Source organism: Helicoverpa armigera, chromosome 3, assembly GCF_030705265.1.
Source record: "Helicoverpa armigera isolate CAAS_96S chromosome 3, ASM3070526v1, whole genome shotgun sequence".
Taxonomy (NCBI): domain Eukaryota; kingdom Metazoa; phylum Arthropoda; class Insecta; order Lepidoptera; family Noctuidae; genus Helicoverpa; species Helicoverpa armigera.
The window spans coordinates 7,590,644-7,615,513 of NC_087122.1; the positions used below are offsets into that span (position 1 = coordinate 7,590,644).

The following is a 24,870-nucleotide window of genomic DNA, read 5'->3' on the forward strand; positions in this document are numbered from 1 at the left end:
ACCTTTTATATAATATCATTGACCCACTGGAGAGTAGGTCACGCACGATGGTCACGCAGAGCTTTGACTGACGCGAACCATGTCTGCTTTATAACGCCGTATCCATCGCCCCCAAATAAATACTATAAAATAAACATCGCATCTATACCATAAGTATTGAGGTGAATGGTGCATCCATATCTATCTAATCCTATTTGTATCCGATATGTATTTTATTTAGCCTATTTAGGTTAGGTACCTATATTATTTGTGGGTACTCGCAAAACGTGAAACCGTTAATTGGGGTTAAAAAAATAATAATGCATAAATAATATTTTTATATGTTTTATTAAAAACTCACACTTCTGCCTTCGCACGGTGGATAAGTCTTGTATCTCTTTATATGACATAATTTCAATAACAGTAATTCAGTACACATCTCGACATTCTACTTGTGTGCAAGATTTTTCGATTTCGTAGGGATATTGTCAGACAAAATTACAATTGTGAAATAGCGCAATACACATCTAGCATTGTGGGTGCTATTCTAATGTCAATATGATTGTATTTATATAGGATCATTTAGTGTTATCTAACAAACAGTTTCCGGCCTTATTCCGGTGACACGACACTGCCAATATATCAGTCACAGCTAGCTGGTTCAAATAGCTATTTAATAGAACAGCTGGATCTTTGAATGAACAACGACATTCAATCACACGTCTAGCTTTAAAATTAAATAACTAAGGCGCTCAAATTGATCAACAATATAGCTGATTGATTCGCCAATTGACTGCTTTTTCTTTCGGTCAAAATTGTAGCTGTTTCATTGCACGTCTATTTTAACCAGATGGCTACGACATATCTACTATAAAGAATCGATCATTTTTATTACTTATCTTCTAATGATGTAAATTTTAGCATTGAATAAAATACCGAATTTACAAAATACTGAATCATTAAAATGTATAATGGATGTGTCACTGTCACTAAAATGTGCTCATTAGTTAATTAATTAGTTTAGGGTTATTTTATTAAGGTGTTGTAAAATTATTGACTTAGGCCGGAAATCATTATAACACATACCATCTAATTAACATGTTTATCAACCCTTACAAATTATAGACCAATGGCAGTAATAAATTAATCAAAAAAATTGTGCAATGAATTACATTAACTTACATAATTTACGGATAAATCGTCTACTCTTTAAAATATTGATTTATGTAGTTAAAAGGGATAATGCTAGTAACAGATAATGCAAGTAAAAAAAACAATTATTTCACTCCTCGACATTACTTCTATAGATTTACCGGTTGGTTCTCTTTCTCACAGCCCAATGACTCAAGTCCTTTCATTTATTCCACGATACTATACTTAATGCATTATTTCTAACTATAACGTACTTACATCTACAATGCTGGTGTTTAAAATAAATAAATAATCTTATAAATAACACATAGTGGCTGTCGTTACCCTAAAGCGTTTACATGTTTACATGGCAGACCTAAATGTTTATATTTCAGTAACATTAGGTTCTAAAACTAAGTTTAAACTAACACAAATGCTCGTTTGACTTTTAGCCCAAAGATGAGAATGTAGAACATAATTGGACCGCGACTTAATCTGCACGAGTAGGTATACACTTAACCCTAAATAATTAAAACATAACTCACCTAATGTTTTATTCGAATAAATTCTCCAATAGAGGCTGATAAAAGAACGGAGTAGTCGGCGAACAAAACTAATTTTAACTTTAATATGGCATCATGTTCCTGGCAATATTCAAAATGCAATGTTATAATAAAAGTTATAACACACAGTAATAATATCAGCATCAGGATTGAAAAAAAATAACAATTTGATTAACGTAGAAAATAATAAAAAAGTGAATTTATTTAGTAGGTAGTATTGATATGAATTAGGTAATAGAATTATGTGAACTTAATAATATTCGGGAGTTTGGATATTTTTGGTATTCGTGAAAATTCATTGAACATTCTAATACTGGGATAAAGCGTATTGAGATCGTATGTGAATTTATATGGTGGAAGTGGAAGGTGTCCTGGCGGCAGCCCGCTGTCACCACGCCTCCGTGTAGCGAATGTCGTACTCCTGGAGGTGGGGCAGGCGCTGCCGCAGCACTTCGAAAGCCTCGGCCGACAACTTGGTGCTGTTCAGGTTTAGACGCCGTAAGTTCGAGAGACCTGAAACATTTTATTCAGTTTTATTGAATCTTCATTTTGCTTACACGGATTACAGTTTAGTTTTGAATAATGAATGAGCAATGATTGTGTGATGTTCAGTCACCTCAAGTAGTCAAACAAGTCAAACAAAATACTTAATACTTAAAAGAGCGAAGTATTAAGTTAATTATGTTTATTACCACGCTTCACTTTCTCTGTTATCATGTCGGAACAGTTTAACAGAATCTTGTGAAAATAACCACTTGTTCAGTTCCATCCTCCGAGCCTTTTCATCACAATAATCAGTTTTTTTACACTTTACATACTTTAAATTCTTATTTTTCTTAGAGATATCTAATTGATGATTACCTGATAATGCCTCTATTCCCTTGTCCGAGACAGGCGTTTCGCACAAGTTGAGGACCTGAAGCTTTGGAAGATGCTCAGCAATTAGCTGCACACCACTATCGCCGAACTTTGTAGCCCACAGGTTCAAGTAGCGAAGAGATGGCAACTGTGGGACAAGTATTGCGTCAAAATCATCGTGGAAATGTTAATTTTAAGGATAAAATGATGAAAGAAGGATATAATGACGTAGATACTGTATTTTGTAAATATGTTTTTTTTCCTCGCAGTGTGTCGTGCGTCAGTAATTTGCACATAGGTAGGTTACCTTAATGAGGTGATGAGCACAGGCACTGGTGACGCTAGTGAAGGCGAGCGAGAGGCACTCGAGGTTGCCGAGGGCACCGGCGGCCAGCAGCTCGGCGACGTCAGCGTCCGTCGCGCGGACCGGCAGCGCTAGACGCCGAGGACCACCTTCGGATTGCTGGAAGAAATATAAAATGACGTCTATTATAATAATTTGCATAATTATAATCTTTCATAGACAGGTTTTCTAGATGCCATGCTAAGTCCGCAAAAGGACGTCAGATAGGTGTACCTATATACCTATTCTCGAGGTGTTTTGAACTCACCAGTCGTTGAAGGTTCTGCTGTCTTTCACACAAATCCTTATAATACTTCTGGCCAAGCTCGGTGCCTTGCAGAGCAGCAATGATTTCTAACTGAGTTTGCTCGCCAGTCGTCACTTCCCACTCCAAAAATAAACATAGAGCCTCTATAGCACCTGGCTGTAAGTATAAAAACAAGTTACTTCTGGAACTCATAAACGTTTTCTATTTTGGAAAATAAAGAAAATAGAAACTTACGTGAGCAGTTAGAGCGACCAGAACAAAATCGGGCAGTTGTTTGCTCATACTCTGTAGAAAACTTTTCCTTTTACAGCAACAATTTAATAGACTTCCAAGCTGAAAAACAACGGTCACTGTTAACTTCTTATTTTTAGAAACAATATCTACATAAGCCACGCCTAGTGGCTGGACTGATTTATGACTTACCATATCTCCCCAAATCTGACACAAGTCTTCATTAGGCAGTGCCAGTTGCGGGTCTGATGGTGCGGCTGCTCTCAGCCATGACGGTGGGCAGAGCCTAGCGGCTCGGGCGGGAGCTACGCATGCATGAGCGGCACAGCGAGGGTCATGGGCTAATGCGTTCAGCAGTTTGCCCAGCCGTTTCGCAACACGTGGGCAACTCATTGCACCAGCGCACAATGGAACTGGTTGCAGTACGGCACCAACCACTACGAGCCAATCTTCATACTCGCACCTGAGGATAAAAAAAAGGTAATTGACTTCTTAAATGTTGCCGCCACAACTGGACACCAGTGGGTCAACCTTAACAGGACCCTTGAATACCTTTAAGATTTCCAGCTAAATAATGTGATTCTCTTGCTTAAGATATTTCTTATAATGACTTACATATGCTCCAAAATGTCAGCAAAGCACAAGACTTCCTCCTCAGTGTCATCGCAGACGTGCGGTGTAGCAGAGTCGCGGTAGTGGTCGTCTAGAGCGGCGAGGGCCACGGCCGCCAGGTTCGGAGCAGCTCTGGGGTAGGGGCACGCCGCTCGGTTCCCGTGCGTCACCTCCACGAAACGACGGACCAGGGAACTGCCTGAGTTGTGCGCGCTCAGAGCACTGGGGAAAGGAAACATTCATAAATGATCCAATATTTTTTTATAACAAGCCAGACAACCCAGACGTTGTAATCTGAGTAACAGTTGCTTGAAAACAAATCGGTATTTATTTTACCCTAATTGTGTTTGTTTTAATTCCAATAACTAGGTAGGCTACTATGATTAGATAAGTGAAACGAAAATAGCTTCTTTGAACGTCTAGTTGTGCTATAAATACGATGAGATTATGAATAACTTATGCTCTGTTTCTATATTTAAATCAATAACGAATTGTTTTGCTAGCCAAAAGCATTATGTGCTGTGCACATTCATCTTACGGATTTACCCTCACTTCATAGGTACCTACTATTAGTTATCTTCTCTACTGGTACCTTCCTAGTTCCAATTCCACTGGGTTTGTTTAGTTCACAACCATAATAATTATGATCCTGAGCCCCGAAGCTATCTATTTATAGATACGTAACATTATCGTTAAATCAATTGACGTCACTTAAGTACTCCAATTGATTGCCTTCGCTAAAAGCAATTAATGTTTTGAATTGAGAGCAAATGAGTTACGAGGCTAATTCAATGGTGCACAGGTCACTAACGTGATGGGAAAATAAAATCTAGGTACTTTTTGTTAGGAAAATTAAGGCTCTGAAGCTGTAGCGATTAAGGACAATGTAACGTTTTTTCAGTGTTTCGTTTCAATTATGTCAAGGTAGTCATGTTTTATTTGCCGTCCTGCATCAGCTCTGGATCATGCATGACCCACTTACATAATTAAATGTAACATAATGTATTGCATAAACTATTTAATATACAACCAGGTTATACGTACACAATTTTTCTATCAAAATAAGGGTTCACAGTACCTAAATAAATCAAAAGTAGTAGCAACCAAATATTTAGTGAAGATGAACGTAAAGTGAGCTAAAAACTCTTAAATTGTAAATGGTAATCTACCTGATATAATCTCTAACAAGCCGCCTGGCATTAGGGGCTCTCGCAAAGTCGACATTGCGCGTGAGCACACGGCGTACGGGCGGCGCCAGCGCCGGCAGCGGGGCAGCCCGCGGCCGCCGCCGACACAGCCGCGCCAGCAAGGCACACAGCTCGCCCGTAGCACACCGCTCCGCTAACAGGGGCGCCGCAACGCTCGTCACCTTCTCTGCCCACTCCTCCCAGTCGTCACTTTCCTTATTCTAAAAGAATTGACATTTTTAATGGTTAGTACCGATGACTCAATCAGATTTCTTTTTTCTACTTAAACGTTACGTCAGTCGAAATTCGTGCGTCATGAAGAAAGTGGGTCTGCGGTTACTCAGTTTCGAAAACATGCTTTTACAAGCGTACCTTACATAAAACTAGTGCACCTACTTAGATTCCCTATTTGTATATCTACGTATTTACGACGAATACATACGTACTGAACCGAGGAAAAGTCTGAATATGCCTAAGACTAGGTACTTTCAATAGTTTTCAGACGGACACCTACTGAAATACTGAGTCACTCTGGAGTAAAAGTTTTTTAAAGCGATTTATTGCTATAAATTGTTTAGAACTGCAGTAAATAAGCGCCTCAGTGACGTTAACTCATAACCTTGCCAAAACCTCTACAAGTACTTATTTCATACATGCTGAAATGTTAATGCGTTGAGAGCTACAACGTACAAACAACATTCAACGTGTTTAATAGACGAATAAATGAAAATCTGAAACTATTACGTTTTATTGTAGCTGACATAGTTTTCTGTTTTAATGTTTGTTCTGGATAATCGGTTTATGGATCTGCAGCTCGTCAGATAAATTGTGCTCTAATTTTCTTCTATGCCCCAGATAATAGTGCCCGATACTCAATCTAAGTAGGTATACTGCATCTCATCATCATAATTGAATCATTTGATTCGAGTTCATTACTCTGGATATTATGAAAATTACTTCCTTCACCAAATAAAACATTGTCGATACCAAACATCGACTTGACGACGATTAGCGACTTACTTCAAATTGAATAGTCTATTCTATACTGACATACAATAATGATAGAATGTATCGTCGCGGGGATATGTAAAACGGGCCCCTGTGGAATACTACAGGTTCACTTACATAAAAGTTTATTTTACTTTTTAATCATTTCTTAAAATTTTGCTTTAATAGCACCACTCAACAAAATCCTTTAAAAATAATTGATTTAAAAAAATCTGCTAAGAATGTTCTGAGCAAATATTATTAATGCATTTAATACGCGTATCAAATGTATAAGCACGAACGTCAATATTTGGCCACGTGTGTCGTACATGATTGCTGATAAGAACAAGAAACAATCCGTTGCCGTCATGAATGGTGAAATTGTTCATACTTTGCTAAGGTTATATTATTAAATATTTGTGGAAATACAGAACAGTTATTGCGGCAACGATTGAATAGCAAACGTGGGTGCAAGTATCTGGTGTTAGATACCGTGCCTACGTCAATCGATTACATGAGGAGATCACGAATCACATTTCATGTAGTAGATTCAAACAATATATGTAAGTATATAATAATGTATGTGCAAACGTATCCGTGTACAACATTCCTAAGTGGAAATGCAGGATTTTCACGTGTTTTGATTTTCATTTCGCACTTTGAACTGTTTATATTAGGATGAAAAATTGAGTATATTATTTATTATTATCCTTACCTCAGAGAGTAAATCGGTGAGGATCTGCAAAGGCGCCCGAGTAACACTTTCATCTTGTAAAGGAGTGGTCATGACGAAGTCTACCATATTCTGGAATTAAAGAAATAATTTTAATAAAGTAATGACCTTTATAAACTAAACATACACTTTTAAATGTATTAAATAGTGTTTACCTTCAATTCTTTCAGCACGACCTCTTTTCTCACAGTCTTTGTTAGGAAATTTCTGTACCTTATCATGTTTCTCTGAAAAATAAATGCACTTATTAGAATATGTACTAAATAAACAATAAAGCAAACCACAACAGGAAGGAAACGTAAATAAACGTCTACTCACCCTCCATATAATGGAATGAAACCATTGGTCCCGTGTATATGCGTCGTTTGCCTAGAAAATACAAGCATCATCGTGACTTAGGTACATTGTTTGGCTAGTATTATCTAGGGAGGAAACTAGACAAGGTACAATATGTATTATTCCTATGAAGTAGGAATAATTCGAGTTATACATAATGAGTTGGAATATCATAGGTACCTGTAGAAGTAGCGAGCCATGAGGCATGACTATTCTGAGGCAGTACTTCCTGGCAGGGTCCCAACGCGAGATGCAGTACACCTCCTGCATACAGCTATACGATAGCGGGTGCTCCAGCAGCCCGGAAGGCTGAAATAATATTAATAAAATCAATAAACATAGGTAATTCCGTTCCACATTATTATTGATAATGTGTTATGAAGTAAATAATGAATTGCATTTTAAAATAGAATGTTCTGGTTGCATATTTAACCGCAGGCAAGCTCGCAATTTTAAGGGAGTCCTTTTATCCCAAGAAAAAGTTAGACATGTATACCAGTGGGCGAAACCCATTAAAAAGGTAAGAGTACGGCTTTGTACGGTATCACGATTTCCGGAAAACTTCGTCCGAATAAACAAAGTCCTATGGAAAATAGTTATTTCAAATCCTCTGATCAAATGTTATCTCCTTTAGAATCAAAAAAAGGAAAACCTATTTAGGAAAAGAGTATACGCGTTGGTAGAGATATTTTAAAGATATTAATAATATTCAATCATAAACAGTTAGGTAAAAAACAAATCTTAAAATACTGATGACATTACTATGTGTAAAATATAGAGGGAAGGTAACTATAGCAAATTCCCCAACATGTAGAATTATTTATAGGGATAGAAACAAAAGCTAAATTTTCCGAGTTGCTTTTGTAACGAGATTATATCGAAAGTCTATTACGAAAAATAGTACTATAAACTTTATTCATTTTATTACCTTATACCTATTATGATATATTTAGCTGTAACCTCTAATAAAACAACTGAAAATCAACAATTGGAATCTGTGTGGTCATTAATGAAGTCATTAGTAAGTTCATTCACTCGAACTAGTTTTTTAAAGACATGAACGAGGCTGATTCATCTGAATTCTAATAGCATTACGCGTGACTCCATTGATATTCATTTAAATAAGTAAACGTAGCGAGAGTCACTGGACAGTTCGTGAAAGCTCTTGAAAAGGTCAGCATGGGAAATCCCTACAGTCTACGCAAGTGACTGAGATCACTGTAAAAGTAAATATTTCTATTCTTCATGTAAAATGACAGTGTGAATATAGAATGTATGCAATACATTCGAACAGACAGATGACAGAACATACATAGTTTAATAATACTCTTATTATTTTAGGTGTGTGTGGTAAGTGTGTGTGAGTAAAAGTGTTAGGTGACTGAGGTAGGTAACTAAAGTTTCCAGGACTTAACTAATAAGTACGTATGTGCATGTGATACGTATCCACAAATCCCTAAAACTGCTAATAAACAGCAATCCACTTTAAGATCTTGTTAGGTGCCTGTAGTTTAGGGCATAATTGTAATTCTAAATGTAGGTTCGTGTTATTGATAACATAGCAAAGGTGGTTTGGTCTCCGTACGATACATCCTTCCTAAATAGGTATATTTATTATTATTTATGCTGGATTTAGTTATGGCACTATACCAAATATGTGTTTATTAATTAATTAATTTTGAATATAGATTTATGGTACTAATTTACCTGTTTGATCATATATGAATGTCTGGTATGCATTCATCAAATCCGTAAGTGGTAGTCAAATTGTCATTAAGGTAAATTTTAGTTCGGTCATTCAAAGTTGTGTGCTTTATATTTTAACTAGCAAACTGCCTCGATTTGACATGAAAATAACGATGCCTTCAATGTTTATAGATAGCCTGATACTGAAACTACCCTCAATATTAATATGGATAAGAATATTATCAATTCACATAAAATAAAAGATAATAATATAAGTAATATTCCTCAATACAATGACGCCAATCAAGCACGATTAATTTCTTTAGGAAAATAAACACAGTTTTCCTTGTAATGTCATTTACTTTTCCTCAGAAGTCTCCATGATAATCTAACCTATGATAGGTGAGAGCTACGTACGAATTGCACTGTAGCGGGTAGCAATTATTGCAAGCGTACTAAAACGTATAGTACGAAAGCTCGCTGAAACATTGCATTTTCACGACATGCGCAAATATAATGCACCTGCTGCACGTCCATAAATATTGAACATTAATAGTTCAATAGACGTTTTTGAGTTGTAAATAGCTGGCAACCTATTTTCGTGTCTCGTTTGGATTCGATGTAGGAATTAGGTCAACTATGGAGAAGGGCGCGCAGCCATCGCTTTGTGTGAAGAATGCTTGGTAGGCGGGGCACTGTACGGCGATGTATGACGTAGCGGAGCAATGCCCCTGCGCGAGCCGCCAGCCACGGCATGTGACGTCACCAGCACTCACGAGCTATCCTTGCCCTGACACCGTACAACGATATTGGGCTCCTACTGCTACGCTAGTTCACAATGTCGTCCTAATGATTTTTATAGCTGCAAAGTTCAAACATTGAGACTGCAATGATATCAACCTGATAAGCAAGGATATGTAAATTGATTCCGTGGAAACAAAGAGACGCATGAAAGCATAATTTTAATTCTTATTGAACTCTTGAAGTTTTTGAAAATTTTCGACGTCTCTGCACAAAAGCACCAAGTGATTGCATCAAGACAATAAGGTACCGATAACGCGTCTATTGCCATCATGTATGCTTATACTAGTGTAAGCTGATCACGTAGCATTGTGACGACGCTTCGAGCAGCCTACCAAGCCTAGACCAATTCAATGATCCCATACAAATCTAATATCAGTAAACGATGTGAGCCCACCTGATTGGAATAAAAATACATTCAATAAGTGCGTCCCTACTATCATCTAATGAAGGTAATGCTATGTGTACCTAAGAATGACAAGGAAACCTACAAATAAACCATCATTGTTTAAAACCACATTAACTATTTTAATTCATTATTAAATCAAAGAGTTGTCGATGATAATATCAAATGAGGTAATGGGATAAAATTAACAATTAAATATAATGATGTAAATGACAACGGTTTGACGTCAGACCTTATTGTTTATTTTGCATTATGAAAAAAAATAATTGAAACTGGTACCTATGTATGTATGTAACAAATTAGCTCTTGTGATAGAGGCAGAGCGGACAACAAAAAAATAGGTATTCTGTATTACAGATTGACGTCAGAGCATATTAATGACATTTGTGGAGTAACTTTACGATAGCAATAGCAGAACTAATGATTATTAAAATAACAGTCACGCACGAGTGTGATCCCCGAATAGTTAGGGATAGGTACGTGGTCGTACTCACGTAATCACTCATACCTGCTCTATTAAACCTAGGCACCCTTCGCATGTTTAATAAAATACTAATAATAAGTTATATTTGATTTTGGAAAAATATGTCATACTTCCTCCCTGCGTATTTTAAATAAATCTTGGCATCATGCTTAATATTAGTGCTCGTAATTTTCTTTTTAGAATACCTACGTTTAATTTATTTACTTAATTTTAAATCTACACACAGAACATCATGTGTAGTATTTAAATAAAACAACTTCATGTGTAGCGCTAATAATTGTATTGTAGATATATTTAGCGTAACGAAATAAACGGTATTTGTGTTTACTTACGCATAAAAATGGGTTTTCCCATCTTATGACAACCGAAGATTATACGCATGCGGATCAGAAAAAACATCCGGACAAATACAATCCATCGTAGTAAATTCAAAGTTTTATCAAATTACAGACTCAATTATTAAAAGCGTGTACTTAGTTTAAATTTTTGAGTATTTTTTTAAAGACAGATTTCGTGGCATGCCTTGTGTCATATGAATACGAAATTTACGATAATCGCCGGGCATTGTCGGGTGTCTCACTGATACATAAATCATTATGATAGCTGGTTGACGTGCGCACACTGCTGCCACGTTTTTCTGTCTTGTGTTTTGTGTTATTAGTGATAATAAGAAGCCGTCACGTGATGCCAGTCACTCCAATTGACTGCCCAGTGTCCACACAAATTAGTGAAATATCATTGATCTCATGCTGAACTAATGTAATCGTATGAACGCAATGTGCAGTAAATGTAGCAATATACTGTACCTAGTATTTTATTATGGAATTCCCATATTGTAAAAAGCGGTTGACGATACTCCCTAATGGGCTGGACATTGTCAAAGTACTTATGCCTATATTACCTACTTCAGTCCTTCACAATGCGAGGTAAAACATTGTTTACTCATTTAACTCCACAATAGGTATGACGTTTTGGATAGGATTATTATTATCAGAGCATCTATTTTTATTGCACTGGTAATCATAATCTTCTATTTTTGATAGCTTGTTATTTTTATGTAAACAACTTTAAGGAAAAACAAACATAAAAAATCTTATTTTACAGTGTGCATCACACAGGTGCATCACATAGGTGCTGTAATAAATAACCACAGATTTTAATTAGGTCATATACATGCACATTACTCAATAAAATGGTCGGTACAACGCCTGCCTAGCTAGCCACAAGGACGTAGCATAGTTTTGATTTAGCCGTGTACGTCAGTGACTGTTATTGCCTATTGTTTCTTCAACGGTTATTATAGAATCTGCTTCAAAATAAGCAGTAAGTATTGAAACGTTAAAGTTATTTGATATACTTTATAACTGAAACATAATAATGATTGAATATAAATTTTCTTAATGGCATAAGGCCCCGTAAGTCTGACGTTTGTAGTAAAATGTTTAGTCTAACAGCGGCCGACCCCTGACATTAGCGTAGAACTCACGCGTCTGACAGTTCCGGCTCCACTGCAGACAAATGGCGAATGCAGATGTTTGTCTTTCACTAACAACATCACCATAGAACTAGGATTCCTCTCAAACTGAAACAGTTGCTGTGAAAATTACTACCTTACTTACAGAAAAAAAATAATCCTGGTTTAATTCTTCATATCCTTAAATATACTTGGTTGTTGGTTCCTACAAAATCACAGGAATTAATTTATTTCGGATATTGATCTTATTACAGCACGTGCTACCAACGCTCTATAAGAGGTACACTATCGTACAGCATGCTTGATTTACGTATATACATCGATTTAGAATTTATACAGCGTCAATAATTTAAATTACTGCAGTAACAGTACCGTGCATGTTGGCAATACCACAGATTACCTTACTAGGTACCAATAGTTACTGGCAATAATAATGGTTTCTTTGCAATTGAATTCTAAATCATCGATCCAGAGTTAACATTTTGACAACGAGATAGCACACGTGTCTGTTTCACAACATTCATACAGAACATACTTACAACTAGTAAGTAACAACTCAAAAGGCCAACGATTAACATCGAATTTGGATACCAAATGCAAATGTTTTCTGCGTATGCATGACGTCAAAGAAAACTGTTTTGAACACCGAAAGCCGTTTATGTAGGTAAATGTAAACATTTATGTTTTCTTTCTTTCAGGCAAGTTTGGCTCTTTACTATTCTTTTTCTTCATAAAGTTATTTGAGAGAGCTGAGTATAATCCTTGGGGCTATAATGCAGCGCTGCGCATTACATAATGCTGTGAACAATCACATATCGGTAGCCGGACGTTTAATATAAAAGTGGTGACGCACGAACGCTCTCTTATCTTCGATTGACCTCGTTGAAGGGTTCGGACCGAAGCTGCAATCTAATTTAAACACTAAACGTCATAATAGTGATTATTTTTAACAATAGTTTGAAAGACGTACTGGATTAGAATACATTTCATAATTTTATCCAGAAACGAGTCATTCTTAAATAATTTTAAAGGGAAAAAATATTTATTGGATAATGACTTTAATTTAATTTATCTACAATTTACACTATTTTATTATTTTCCTTTAATTATGTGCATTTAACACCATTTAAGTGCTTGCGTTATACATGGTTTTGCATAATTTATGAAAAGGGGCGTCCATTGAAAAATAACAATGACCGGCTCAATGATTGGTAGCATCACTTTGTTTTTGTTTAAGATTGTGATGAGTGAAATGTTTGCTTTGCAAAACGTATTTGTAAATAGCACTTTAATATTGATTGCAAACAATGTTATCAGACGAGGCAGTATATACGTTATTATAGAGAACAATGAACACTTACGACCTGTATACCTAGTGTAAATACGTGCTATACATAGATATAGGCCTAAGTGGATGAGTCGCAATAACTTCAATAGCCATCTGATACCACTGATGGCTATCAAACAAAGATAAAGATGGGTGTGGCGTTTCATTTTTAGTCGCCATTACGGAAAATGATTAATTTATCTATTTACGTATTGTTCAGAGAAACAAACATATGTCGTTACATAGAAAGCTTTACTACGAAGTTGTTCATTTAAATTGTCAATCACTCTTAGTAGTTCTGATGTTAATTGCTTACATAATGACGTCATGAGAAATTGAATAACGTATCAAAGTGTACACTTGTTTTTTGACTGGCGAATTCTTGTCATGAAAACAACTTACCTACCGAATATTAAAGGAAAAGTTTTTTATTTTGAGTGGGTATAGTAAAACGTTACTGTCAGATAGATATGTAATCGTTATCATAAGTTGTATTATGTAGGCGTACTTACAATACATACAGTTTGCATCATGTGACGCATATGGAATTTTAGAAGACCCGGATCTCCTGTTCTTTATCTGGTTGGCTTTAAATAAATAAATAATTAACTAATAGGAAATTCTATCATAACTATGTATTTGATAAGCAAATATTGACTTACTTATGATGGACTTTCCTTTGATGTCATAGTAAAGCCTGGAATGAAGAATGTGATTTACCTCTATCCTGCTTTACTCATCAAATTTTACTTAGAAATTACTTAGGTAGTTTTATAAAACTGTATTTTACTGTGCTAAATTATCCAATAAGTAAACTTTCTACGCTCTCCAAAAATAATTCAAAATGTAGGTAAGTGCATTTATTTATTTGCGATATTTTTTTTCGAAAAATTCTTGCCTTTTAGATTTTCATGCAAATTGAATAAAAATTACGTGAATAAAATTTCTTAATTATTACGCAAATAAGTGCGATGAGTAATCGTTGACGTATTTATGTATTTAAACAGTTGGGATGAAGATTACAAGCTATTTAAACATTATGTTCGATTGTTTCATACTACTAGGTATGCGAAAATAACATCGCCTAGCTTTGCTTAAGAAGTGTCAAAATGATGGTTGTGTGACAGTACAAATAGCAGATACATCTTTACGTCAAAGCAATTATATGTAATGGTCTAGCGAAACGCTCATAAAAATAGTACTCAAGAAGGTAAATATTTGAGACACTCTTTCGTCATTAAACCTCGTTACGATATTGTCGTAGAGTCACACACAGATAAACATGTCAAACTTATTCTTCGCCTTCTCGCTGCAGACGAAACTTATTACAATGATTGAGACTGAAATTAGTTTTACAATCAAAGTTTTATGGTGCATTTTCGCGAATGGCACTCAAAATAATGTTTATGAAATAATCACTAGGAAATCTGGCAACTCACGTGTTATGTTGAAAATAGATTATAATAAAATATCGAAACATACACTGAACATATTATTTCAGGGACAATGTTTGACATCAGGGTGACGTGTTTGTTACGTAACCACAATTTGGAATTTGCTCCCAAATTTCCCGCTTGCGCATGTGGACGTTTCATAGAAATAGGACGTTAGTGTTTGTAAACAGTCAAGTTAAACTCACCGTTTTAGAAATAATACGTTGCTCGTCTAGGCAGAGCACGTGGGTTTCCCATCGCCTGAGGAACTTGGCTGCAAGGATCTTGTCTACTACAGTCCTGGTGTGCTGGAAGCAGCAGACCCTGAGGGAGCCTTCCGTGGCCAGTTTGTATCTTGGCCCTGGAGGGGGTGCAGGCGTGCCGGCGCTGTTGGATAAGTCCAGGCCTGCATTGTCAGCACAGCATTCAGGACTCGAACCCTGTAAAAGATATAGTAGTTTAATGCTAAAATCCTATGTTATCTACCATATTAACTACAATTTAATTTAATTTATTTATATTCACAGTTATAAATTGTATGTATTTGACTATAATTTAGTTAATACAAAATGGTTACGCAAAAAACATTCAAGTCACGTTCAATTCGAATCATAAATCAACATGAATGATGATTTTTTAATCTGAAAAATGTTATGTGACTGCCGTAACCGCAAGCGTGGAAAATTCATTTCTCCTTTAAAAGAATTTTCAGTTAGCGAATAAACTATATAAACTATTTTTCCTGACAGGTAGGTAACTATAACTTTTATAGTTAGAGAGCTTTCACAATAATGGATTTAATACTACCCGCGCTGAAAAATTAGCCAGTGTGAAAGCGCAGTCAGGTAGCTTGACTGTAAGTTTTTATTTTATTTTACCAATAGCCCGACGATTTTCTAGGACATAAAATAAATGCTAAATTAAATTACCTAGCACACAAAATTAAGTACTGGAACCCTTTCCTAGCTCAACCAATTTAAATGTAGAAACCATAAGAATTAAAAATAAAAATATTAGTTTTCCCAGCATGCTATGAACTATGTAATTAGTCTAAATATCTATCACGATAAATTATGATAACATTATAAGTAACATGAAATAATAAAAATGAAATGTGAAAATTAACCTGAAACTAATCTGAAAATTAATAAATATAGCTTATAAACAATTAGTATGATAGATAAAATAACATACTTTATAAATAGCTTTGGAAGACATTTTAATAGACACGCTACACGCTGCTTATTGGTCCGTACGTTAAACCGTTTCTGATTGCGGCAAATAAATACAGTTAATTATATTTATTTAATATAATATCCTATATATAACAACGATGACGTCAGTTGCGGCCTTGTACTTTAATTTAAATGCAGATATCTTAAATGATATCAAAGTCCTATAGAAATTATGACATGGAAATACCTAGTTCAGAAATCGTGCACTTTGAACTTTCTCCACAAATACAAATATATTGGAACAAGCACATTTATAAACGGGTAAATGTTAGTTAACAGCCGCATAAGTAAAGAATACTGTGTCGCAGCCGTTAGCCCACCCCCTAGAGGAGAGACTTCAGCGTTCTGGTATCGTATATATAGACTTAAAGAAGGAACAAACCTAAATATATGACAAAGTTTGTTGCCTTAGCTTGAAACGACAATTTAATAAATGATAACGTACTAAATTGAACGCTGCATAAACGCTGGCGTGTGGTTGGAATCAATCTAGGCTAAAAATACATTGTTTTGTTTCACACCAACTTTATCGCATAATTGTTTCTATATTTTCAACCAAGCATCGCCTTGTAACTTTTGATTTCTTTAGGTCATTCGTAACTAACCTAGAACGTGTGATCACGTTATTATATAAACTAAAATAATTTATATAAACTGAAAAATAACAGGTATATTTTTCTATTGGTTTATTGTATCATATACCCAAACCACAGTTACCTTAGTTTAGTTTAATAATGTTACCTATATACGTGTCAGGGCACTCGTACTAATATTGAGCCGGTGACCACTAACAAACAACTAATAAGTACGCATTGACGCAATTAATTTACCTTGGTAACTGTACGTACCTATAACAATGCTTTACAGATTGTTATAAGCATGCAAACTCGGCTTTAATATAAATGTTAAAATAACCAAACATTTTTATGGTTTACGCTCGATTATATTCATGAAGGCATTAATTGAATTTAATTAAAACATTGTTGAAATTGGTTGAAATAAATATTCTGTAGTCATACTTGACGATTAAAATGCTGGGAATTCGTTATAAGTAGGTACCTGTATTATAATATAAAAAGACTACAAATGACTGACTTAAGGATTAATAATCTATTTACAAGATTACGAACCAATCCTAGAATCTAGCTGGATTATAGCTATATAGAGGAGTGGTCAGTCATCCCCACACTGACCTCGGAGAGGATCAAATGACCCGCGTTGCTATTTACACGCGAGTTCCACAGCGGTCGTAATTCCATACAGACCCATTAATCTATATTGCCATAAATCTGTATCTGTTGATGCAGATGTTTACACTACAGTTTTAGCCTACAATTCGTAGCGTGTAGCCCAAAACAACAGTTTTTGTGTAGACTAGCAGCTTTGTTCGTGCAATCAAATGTTTTAAAATTTTACAATACACGCTTTTCTAATTATAAAAAAATAACTTTTGTCAATATTACAGAATAACAATATCATGAAGCGATAAACCACCAAGTTCCAAGTTATTGAATAAGCTTGTTTTAACATTTCCAATAAAGAACATTACGCTAAAAGCTAGGAACAAAATAAGCACGATGTCGGTGGTCCTAATGGCAATGTGTAAACGACAATATAACTCTTGGATTGCGACTTTAGAGGCCGTTATGTACCCATGTTTTGAAACTGCATACAAAGAAAATCTAAAGAAAAGACGTCTATACATGTGTAAAATTTCAACGTTTCTAACTGAAATTCAGAAAAATTTTAAACACCCATAAAAGTTGACATTTGAAAATAATTATGAAATCAAAGAATTACGTCAATTATACCAAATACATCTTATTAAAATGTACCTCCCTATGCTAATCTTCCTAGGTTCGAAATTGAAACCTACATTTTTACCTATTTTTCTGTTTTAAAGAATCCTCACATTATTATGCCAGTGGCCAAATACTGAGCAAAATCGCGTGTGATTATTTAAACTGATATACTAAGTATACGCAGCCTACGAAGAAGGTAACGTGACCTAAAATTATATCTTTGATTGTTGCTATCTTATCTAGTGCAATATCCGAGTGCAGAGTGGGTCGGTGGTGCTGGCGCATGACATGACCCACATAGTGGTCGGTGTTCGGTGACGTCATTGCGAAAATTTGGGTCATGAGGGCGCGGATACCGAGGCACCGCGCTCCTCCGCTTGAGGAGATCGACCCGAATGGAGAACACCAGCGTTTGAGCGCGTACATCACACTGCGCTGTCAATACTAATACAGAACATCTCACAGATGCTAACAAACACCATCATTTTCCATAAGTACCTATTACTATTAATGGACCTGTGAATGTAACCTATTCCAGACTTCTGACATATGTAGCGCGCTCCATAAGTAGATGAATATCATAACATGATGTTTAAACTGATTTAACCTTCGCTCTGCTACTGTATTGAATCTCTCATGTCAATTACATAGGAGTACCTCATGTACACGATTAATACTAATAGATACTGTAAACGTAGTCAAATGAGTACGTTTGAACGTCCCCACCAAGACGGTTTAAATAAGCATAATTCGTTGGATTGTGCTAATCCATCTCATGTTTTTTTTTGAAGATATGCAAGTTCGAGATACCAAAGAAACCAACATTGTAATTTTATGTTTACAGCACCAACATGTCCTTAGAATTTAAGTTATGTAATTCAGTGTGTCACCTTCTCCGTGAAGGTTGTAAAGTGTGAGGTTAATAAAATCCGAGGTTGCCACTAATCTGATTTAAACAGATTCTGACAGTGACACTGAAACAAACTGAACATGAACTTGCTTGTAAATAAAAAGGTATGTAGTTGATAGGGGATCAGTTTTGGTTCCGATATTCATGTCCGTCAATACTTCAGCGATATTTTATGCCTCCATCCTTTTTTATGACCGCAACCATAAACTGCTACGAAGATTGAGGATAATAACATGACACATGGACTTTCTAAACTGCAATTAGCTTTAACTACATCATCGGAAGCTGATTTGTCATCGCATGTTGATGTTATGACATACGTTATTGCGCAGCCCCTTTAGTCATAATAAGTTACGTCAGTAAAACTGTAAAACTTACTACGGCATCATTTGAACGTCGTCAGTATACTGTTTTTTTTGGCCAATACCATCACTGTTACTTGGTAATTCACAACTTAAAGTTTGATCACATCCCACGCCCCCCTTGACGTCTTTAATTTGAAAAACAGTGGGTATGTATGTACATGAAATTAGTCATAACGTACAGTGACTGTTCCGAATGCTGTTTTAATGAACTACCGTGCGTGTCATCATATAATGGTATGATGTTCATAGAATTGATGAGGAAGCACGGCTTGTGTATAGATTACATGGAATACCATTGCAATAAAACTATTTGTTATAATAATATGTTCAGGAATTATTAGTATTTGTATCCAGGAGCAAAAGTTACTGCATCTATTTTCCCGTTTCATTCTTATTTTAAATAAATCATAGCTATTGTTAAAAAATAAAAATATATTGGCATATTTATTTACTATTTATAATAAGTATCCTTGGACGCAATGGGCTATAATTATTTCACAAATAAGTATCTTCTTTATGTGATGAGTGTGGTTTATGCACCGAAGCACTTAAATGATGAAATTATTTTGTTTCCATCATCAGATAAGTAATCAGTAAGCGAGGGTGCTATAGGTACATATACATGATCTCAGCTGTTCAGTGGATGTTAATCTCCCGAGTTGCTGACCTATTTGTAACGATAGTCAAGCAGTCAACTTGCTTACCAGAGCACGACGATCAAATCTGTAGGGTATTTTACGCTCCTTAGGTATTATACACTAAAATTCTTTCAAAATTGAGGTAGGTTCGTCAGAGGTTTGATTTTCAAAACCTATTAGTTTTAAAGAACTTCACGTTAGAATGTGTTTTCATCACAATATCTTGTATTATTTAAGCTAAATCTATATTTACCGAAGATATAAACTTTTCGTGCCTTGATAACTACCCGATCACGTTTTCTCATAGCCGCATTGGCTTGAGTAAAAAATAATTGAATGTTGTATCCAAACAGTTGAGTTGGGTCTTTTGTTGTACAGATTTGGTGACGTACAGTGAGTGGTCAAGATTAAAGTGAATCGTTTGGTCGAACCAATCGATACAGCACGCTAGTTGTGGCGATGCCGCGTGAGGGTCATGATGTGACCGCGTGCTCCAGCCACACTATACACATCGTATATGCACAGACCAACCGTCGTCCCACTCAGACGGGGGTGAAGTACACTGTCTTGCAATTAAACGGTTCACACGGATAAAAAAACATGATTCAAGCGAATGCTACGCAGCCGCTACGAGATATGTTTTTAAGGAAAATTTCCCTCATTTTACGATATTGCTTGGCTGAAATTGCCTTTGTACGTAATATAGTAGGTGTTGGCCAGGCAGCTATCACTACATACACACTTGTTATCTCTCACTTGAACACGTTCTATTACATGTAGTTTCAGGTTTTTGTTGCGCGTAGCGGCTGTAATTTCAAGTCGTAGTAATCGTAGCATTTCTAAGAATTAAAAACTTTTTGCGCATTTCTTTTACAAAATAATATTAATGTTAAGACTATGATTAAAATAAGGAAAAAGGTTTTTTTACAAGTTTTTCAAAGATACTATGTATATTCATCTGAAGAATATGTCAACATTTCCGAAGCTCGTAATCTCTTTTGATAAAAATAGTTTGCAGAAGGTGATAATGAAGGAATGTTCCGTTTATTTATGTTTTATGCACGGTTTATTTATTTTTTAAGAAAATAATAATTATTTAATTTTAGTGAGAGGTATTCATAATATTCTAAAAAAACATAAGATTCTGAGTACTGAACGGTCGCTTTCAATCGGTCATATTGAAAATCTAAGTGAAGGTGTATGTTAATTGTTCCAAAAATTAAACATATGAATATTTGATCCTTTAGTCGTTATGGCCCGAGTACGTGAAAATAAATAAACTCAGAAAACCCATAAATCACTTCATAGAATTTATTTACAAATGAGTTATTATCAGATAATGATTGATCCACGCAAACAAATTCTGTGAATCCAAGAAGGAAATCATATTAGTGAATGACTGAATAAAAACAATTGACGTTTACATTATTATCTTTCAAAGATACATTAGATAAAGGTATTGTACAGCTACCTGTGTCATATTAGTTGTAACTGAAAGAAATGTTTCGTATATCTTTACCACGAGGGAAATTGTTTGTTTATAGAAAAATACTGTCGTGATTGATCATCAGTTTTTATTTGGCTAACGCGACATTATCTCAGATCCTGTATTTTCTTTGCTCGTCAGCCAAAATAAGCTGTAACCACGGTCCTTATATCGTAAGTTCGGGATTACGAAACAGCTGTGCGACCCGTGTTGTTGATACATTTGTAAATAAACACCATAACCGACGACTCGCCGATGACGTCAGCAACTTGATTTATACAATAATGTTCTTACTTATAATGACGTACTTTTTATGAGAGAAAGGCGGTAGGATGTGCTCAAGATACTGTTAACAGTTTACTGCTTACTGCGCGACCAACTGAAGGTTATTTTTATTTTATGTTTTGTTGAGCGCGGTGCATCTGTGCAAAACACTTATTTTCTACACGAAAAACTGAAGTTAATACAATATCGTTAAGGCATAATAAACAGTGACTAGCATAAATACTTAGTCGAAGTTTATGGGATTTCGCGGAATAATTTAACAAAACAAGAAGATAAATTTTCTTGTTGGGGAAATTTTTTGATTGTTTTGAATAGAATCTGGAAGGAACTTTCTCATCGGGAATCCCGTAACTTCATGACTGACGGTTTCTTCTAGCTGCTTTTTGTGGTTTACCAAATTAAAATGTACTTAAGTATCTAACACCGCTACAAAAAAGTGGGACTAACATTATTTTGCTCACGATGCTACTGAGTATAAATTTTCGTAAACAGGTGTAAATATTTGCAAACGGAAGTAAATATACACATAATTTTAATTAATGCTCTATGTTTACTAATTCTTATGATTACCTACATCGTATTTCGTAATCAGACAAACCCACAAAATATGAAACCGTGCCAGTAAATAATACTATATGATCATACCTATGCTGTATGTTTAATAATATCTGTGTTACGTTACAACCAGCCTCTGTAATGTGGTTTAGAAAACCGCGAAAGTTGACTATTTGTATAAATAAAGTATAACATGTCCTGAAATTACTGATCATTTTCGTTACGGTTCGTACCTACGTCAAGATGACTTCTATAATAAATAGGTATGTACAATGACATAATTAATAGCAGTTTAATATTATGGTTCCTTTTGAATAATTTATAACTATAAACGTGAAGAAAATGCTTTGTTTTGTATGAGGTGCGTGCGTCTGCGGTACGCAAATACTTGCTTGTGTACGTACTTAGGTGTTATGTAAATAGTCAGCCTCCGCGCAGTAAGTATATGACTTTTGATAAGAACATACAAGTTACTATTTTTCAGCTACCAGCAAATGTAATTATGATTTATGATATTATTAGGTAAGGAATTTTGAGTACTCACGAAATATTCTGCAGAACTCTGATCTGCTAGGGATGGTGAGAGCAGACAGCCAGGCGAGGGTGGAGCGGTGGCGGCTGGCGGCGGCGGAGCCAGGGACAGTAGCTCGCCGGCCGAGGCAGACATGCTGCCGGCCGCTGCCAGGCTGCGCAGCCGGTCGGCCAGGTCCGTGTGACCACCGTTACATACTTTGCTTATGTTCCCATCCTTATCATCTTTGGAGCTCAAGTTATTAATGATCCGCGGCCGGCGCAGCTTCCTTGACGCTGCACGCCACCGCCTGAGGCGGCAAGCGGCGTTGTTTAACACGTCCTCAGTATCACGGCACTGTGTCTGCTCCTCTTCGGAGTGCGTGGCCTCCTCCTCATCTACCTGTTCATCTATGAAAGGCAGTGTCTGCGAAAGGGCAGACGGTGATGGCTCTCCATCACTAAGGGCTGTATTCGATGGACTCAAAAAGTCCCTCAAAGCAAAAGCTAGCCTCTGGTCGGCATTCAATCCCACCGGCGCATTATTCGGGACTTGTTCGCCCGACATATACCGACTCTCATCGATTTTGCCATCTTTGGCATCAGTCTTCAAGGCACCATTTTCATTAGAATTGAGATCCACGTTGATTTCTTGATTGTAGGAAGGCATTTTGAAAAATCGGCAGTTAATAAAATTCATTTGTAGTTTTATAATACCGTGAAGGCAATGGGGGTATTTTGAATTAGTTTTTTATTTTATTTTACGATCTAAATATCTGAATAAAGCGTCTCTGATCCCGGCATTGATGGAAACTAAATTGTATGATATTTAACAATCCGCACATTTTTATCAATAATGTAAACGATACACAATTTTTTTACTGCAGATTTTAATAGGCACGGTAAATTGATTCGTCTCAAACGTCAACTCACTGAACTAAACATGAACTTATTTATTTTACGTACATCACTCGAATCTGTCATAGTTAAAACTCGCGGCAATATTAAAATTATAGTATGGATTGCATTCACAATCGGCCTCGAATTACACAAGCAGTGTTCGCAAACTGAGCGGAGCAGTACTGGCTGGCGCTATCATCCTAAGCTATACATATACGTTCTAGACAGTACACCTCTTGTTTGTATATTGACGTATTGTAGCTTGCGCAAGGCGAGTGGCGCTGCCGCGGCCGCGGACGTCACGGCAAACTTTTGCAGCGCCATCTATACACGACGTCGTTTCATTGAACCCTGCCTTACTAAACAACGTCTAGTACTTGCGAGTACGTGCATCTATCTAGGTACAGAGCATTTTCAAGAGGGGGCAGTGATACAAATGGCCTATTATTTTACAATTGACAGAAAAGTACAATCGAAATCAGTGGAATACTGGATACTTATGCCTAAAGAACATGGAATCTGATGTTTCCATAGTAATACCTAATTCCAGCCACCAGAAACAACCCATGATCACGATCACTCTGCCAAGAGTGTCCGATTAAGAAGAAGAAGAAGTAAAACCAAGATTTTGCTGATAGTAACATTTCTTTTGGTGTACTTGCTTAAGTAGATACTATGAGGATCGGAAGACCATATAAGTATACGATACGTATAACTCAAAACAACGATGAATGAGTGTCTTAAAACCTAGTTCGGATGTATATGATATACTAATATTTTTACATGCAATTTTAATGAGTACCTTACATTGAAAATCTACGCTGTTTTATTTTACAGCACGAAGTTTCATAAACTCAGCTTGCAGTAAAGTTGTGAACAGGCACTATGCAAGGTTTTTTTTCTTATATAATAAAAAGTTTAAAGTAAATTGGAATTCATCATTAGGTGTAAAACTGAACTCAGAATTGAAGAAAACGTAAATTGAAGACAAAAGACTAGGGCCTGAGGTGGAGGCAGGTATAATTTATTTAGATCCTGGATTTTTACAAGTTGGTACCTAACTAATAATTTCCTAATTAAATTCTAAGTAAGATTATGACGATGATGGCCTCTCCCAATAAAATACCACGAATGTTTCATATTCATCAGAATAAGGTTTTACCTTTTTCTCTTACCTATAGCTTAATATCTTATCAGACAGGCAATTAGGTATCTATTACGTTTCGACTGAGATATACCTTCGTGCGACAGCAAAAGAGTTCTACTACAAGGCCGAATGCATCAGGCATTCGCAACCCTTATCTAATACCTAATATTAAATGTTTTATATTTTTTCCTCATTTCA

At 35.9% G+C, this 24,870-nt stretch overlaps 1 protein-coding gene across 1 annotated transcript; it reads right to left on the reverse strand.

Annotated features, from left to right (window-relative positions):
• Positions 1-308: 308 nt before the first annotated feature.
• On the reverse strand, positions 309-23,808 carry LOC110375113 (C-Maf-inducing protein). The gene is made up of 14 exons (XM_021333094.3): positions 22,660-23,808; positions 15,046-15,279; positions 7,409-7,537; positions 7,211-7,261; positions 7,048-7,119; positions 6,875-6,964; positions 5,155-5,393; positions 3,989-4,207; positions 3,566-3,836; positions 3,377-3,475; positions 3,143-3,298; positions 2,839-2,994; positions 2,535-2,679; positions 309-2,186 (listed from the first exon to the last, which is right to left on the reverse strand). The coding sequence occupies exons 1-14, from the start codon at positions 23,323-23,325 to the stop codon at positions 2,062-2,064; spliced, it is 2,652 nt and encodes an 883-aa protein (XP_021188769.3). The 5' UTR covers positions 23,326-23,808; the 3' UTR covers positions 309-2,061.
• Positions 23,809-24,870: the final 1,062 nt, after the last annotated feature.

Coding starts and splice junctions, on each gene's coding strand:
- LOC110375113 (XM_021333094.3), bottom strand. CDS start 23,325: ATGAATTTTATTAACTGCCGATTTTTCAAAATGCCTTCCTACAATCAA. Junction 3,837..3,988: donor GCTGACATTTTGGAGCATAT/GTAAGTCATTAT, acceptor TTTTATCCTCAG/GTGCGAGTATGAAGATTGGC. Junction 2,680..2,838: donor GTGCTCATCACCTCATTAAG/GTAACCTACCTA, acceptor CTTGTCCCACAG/TTGCCATCTCTTCGCTACTT.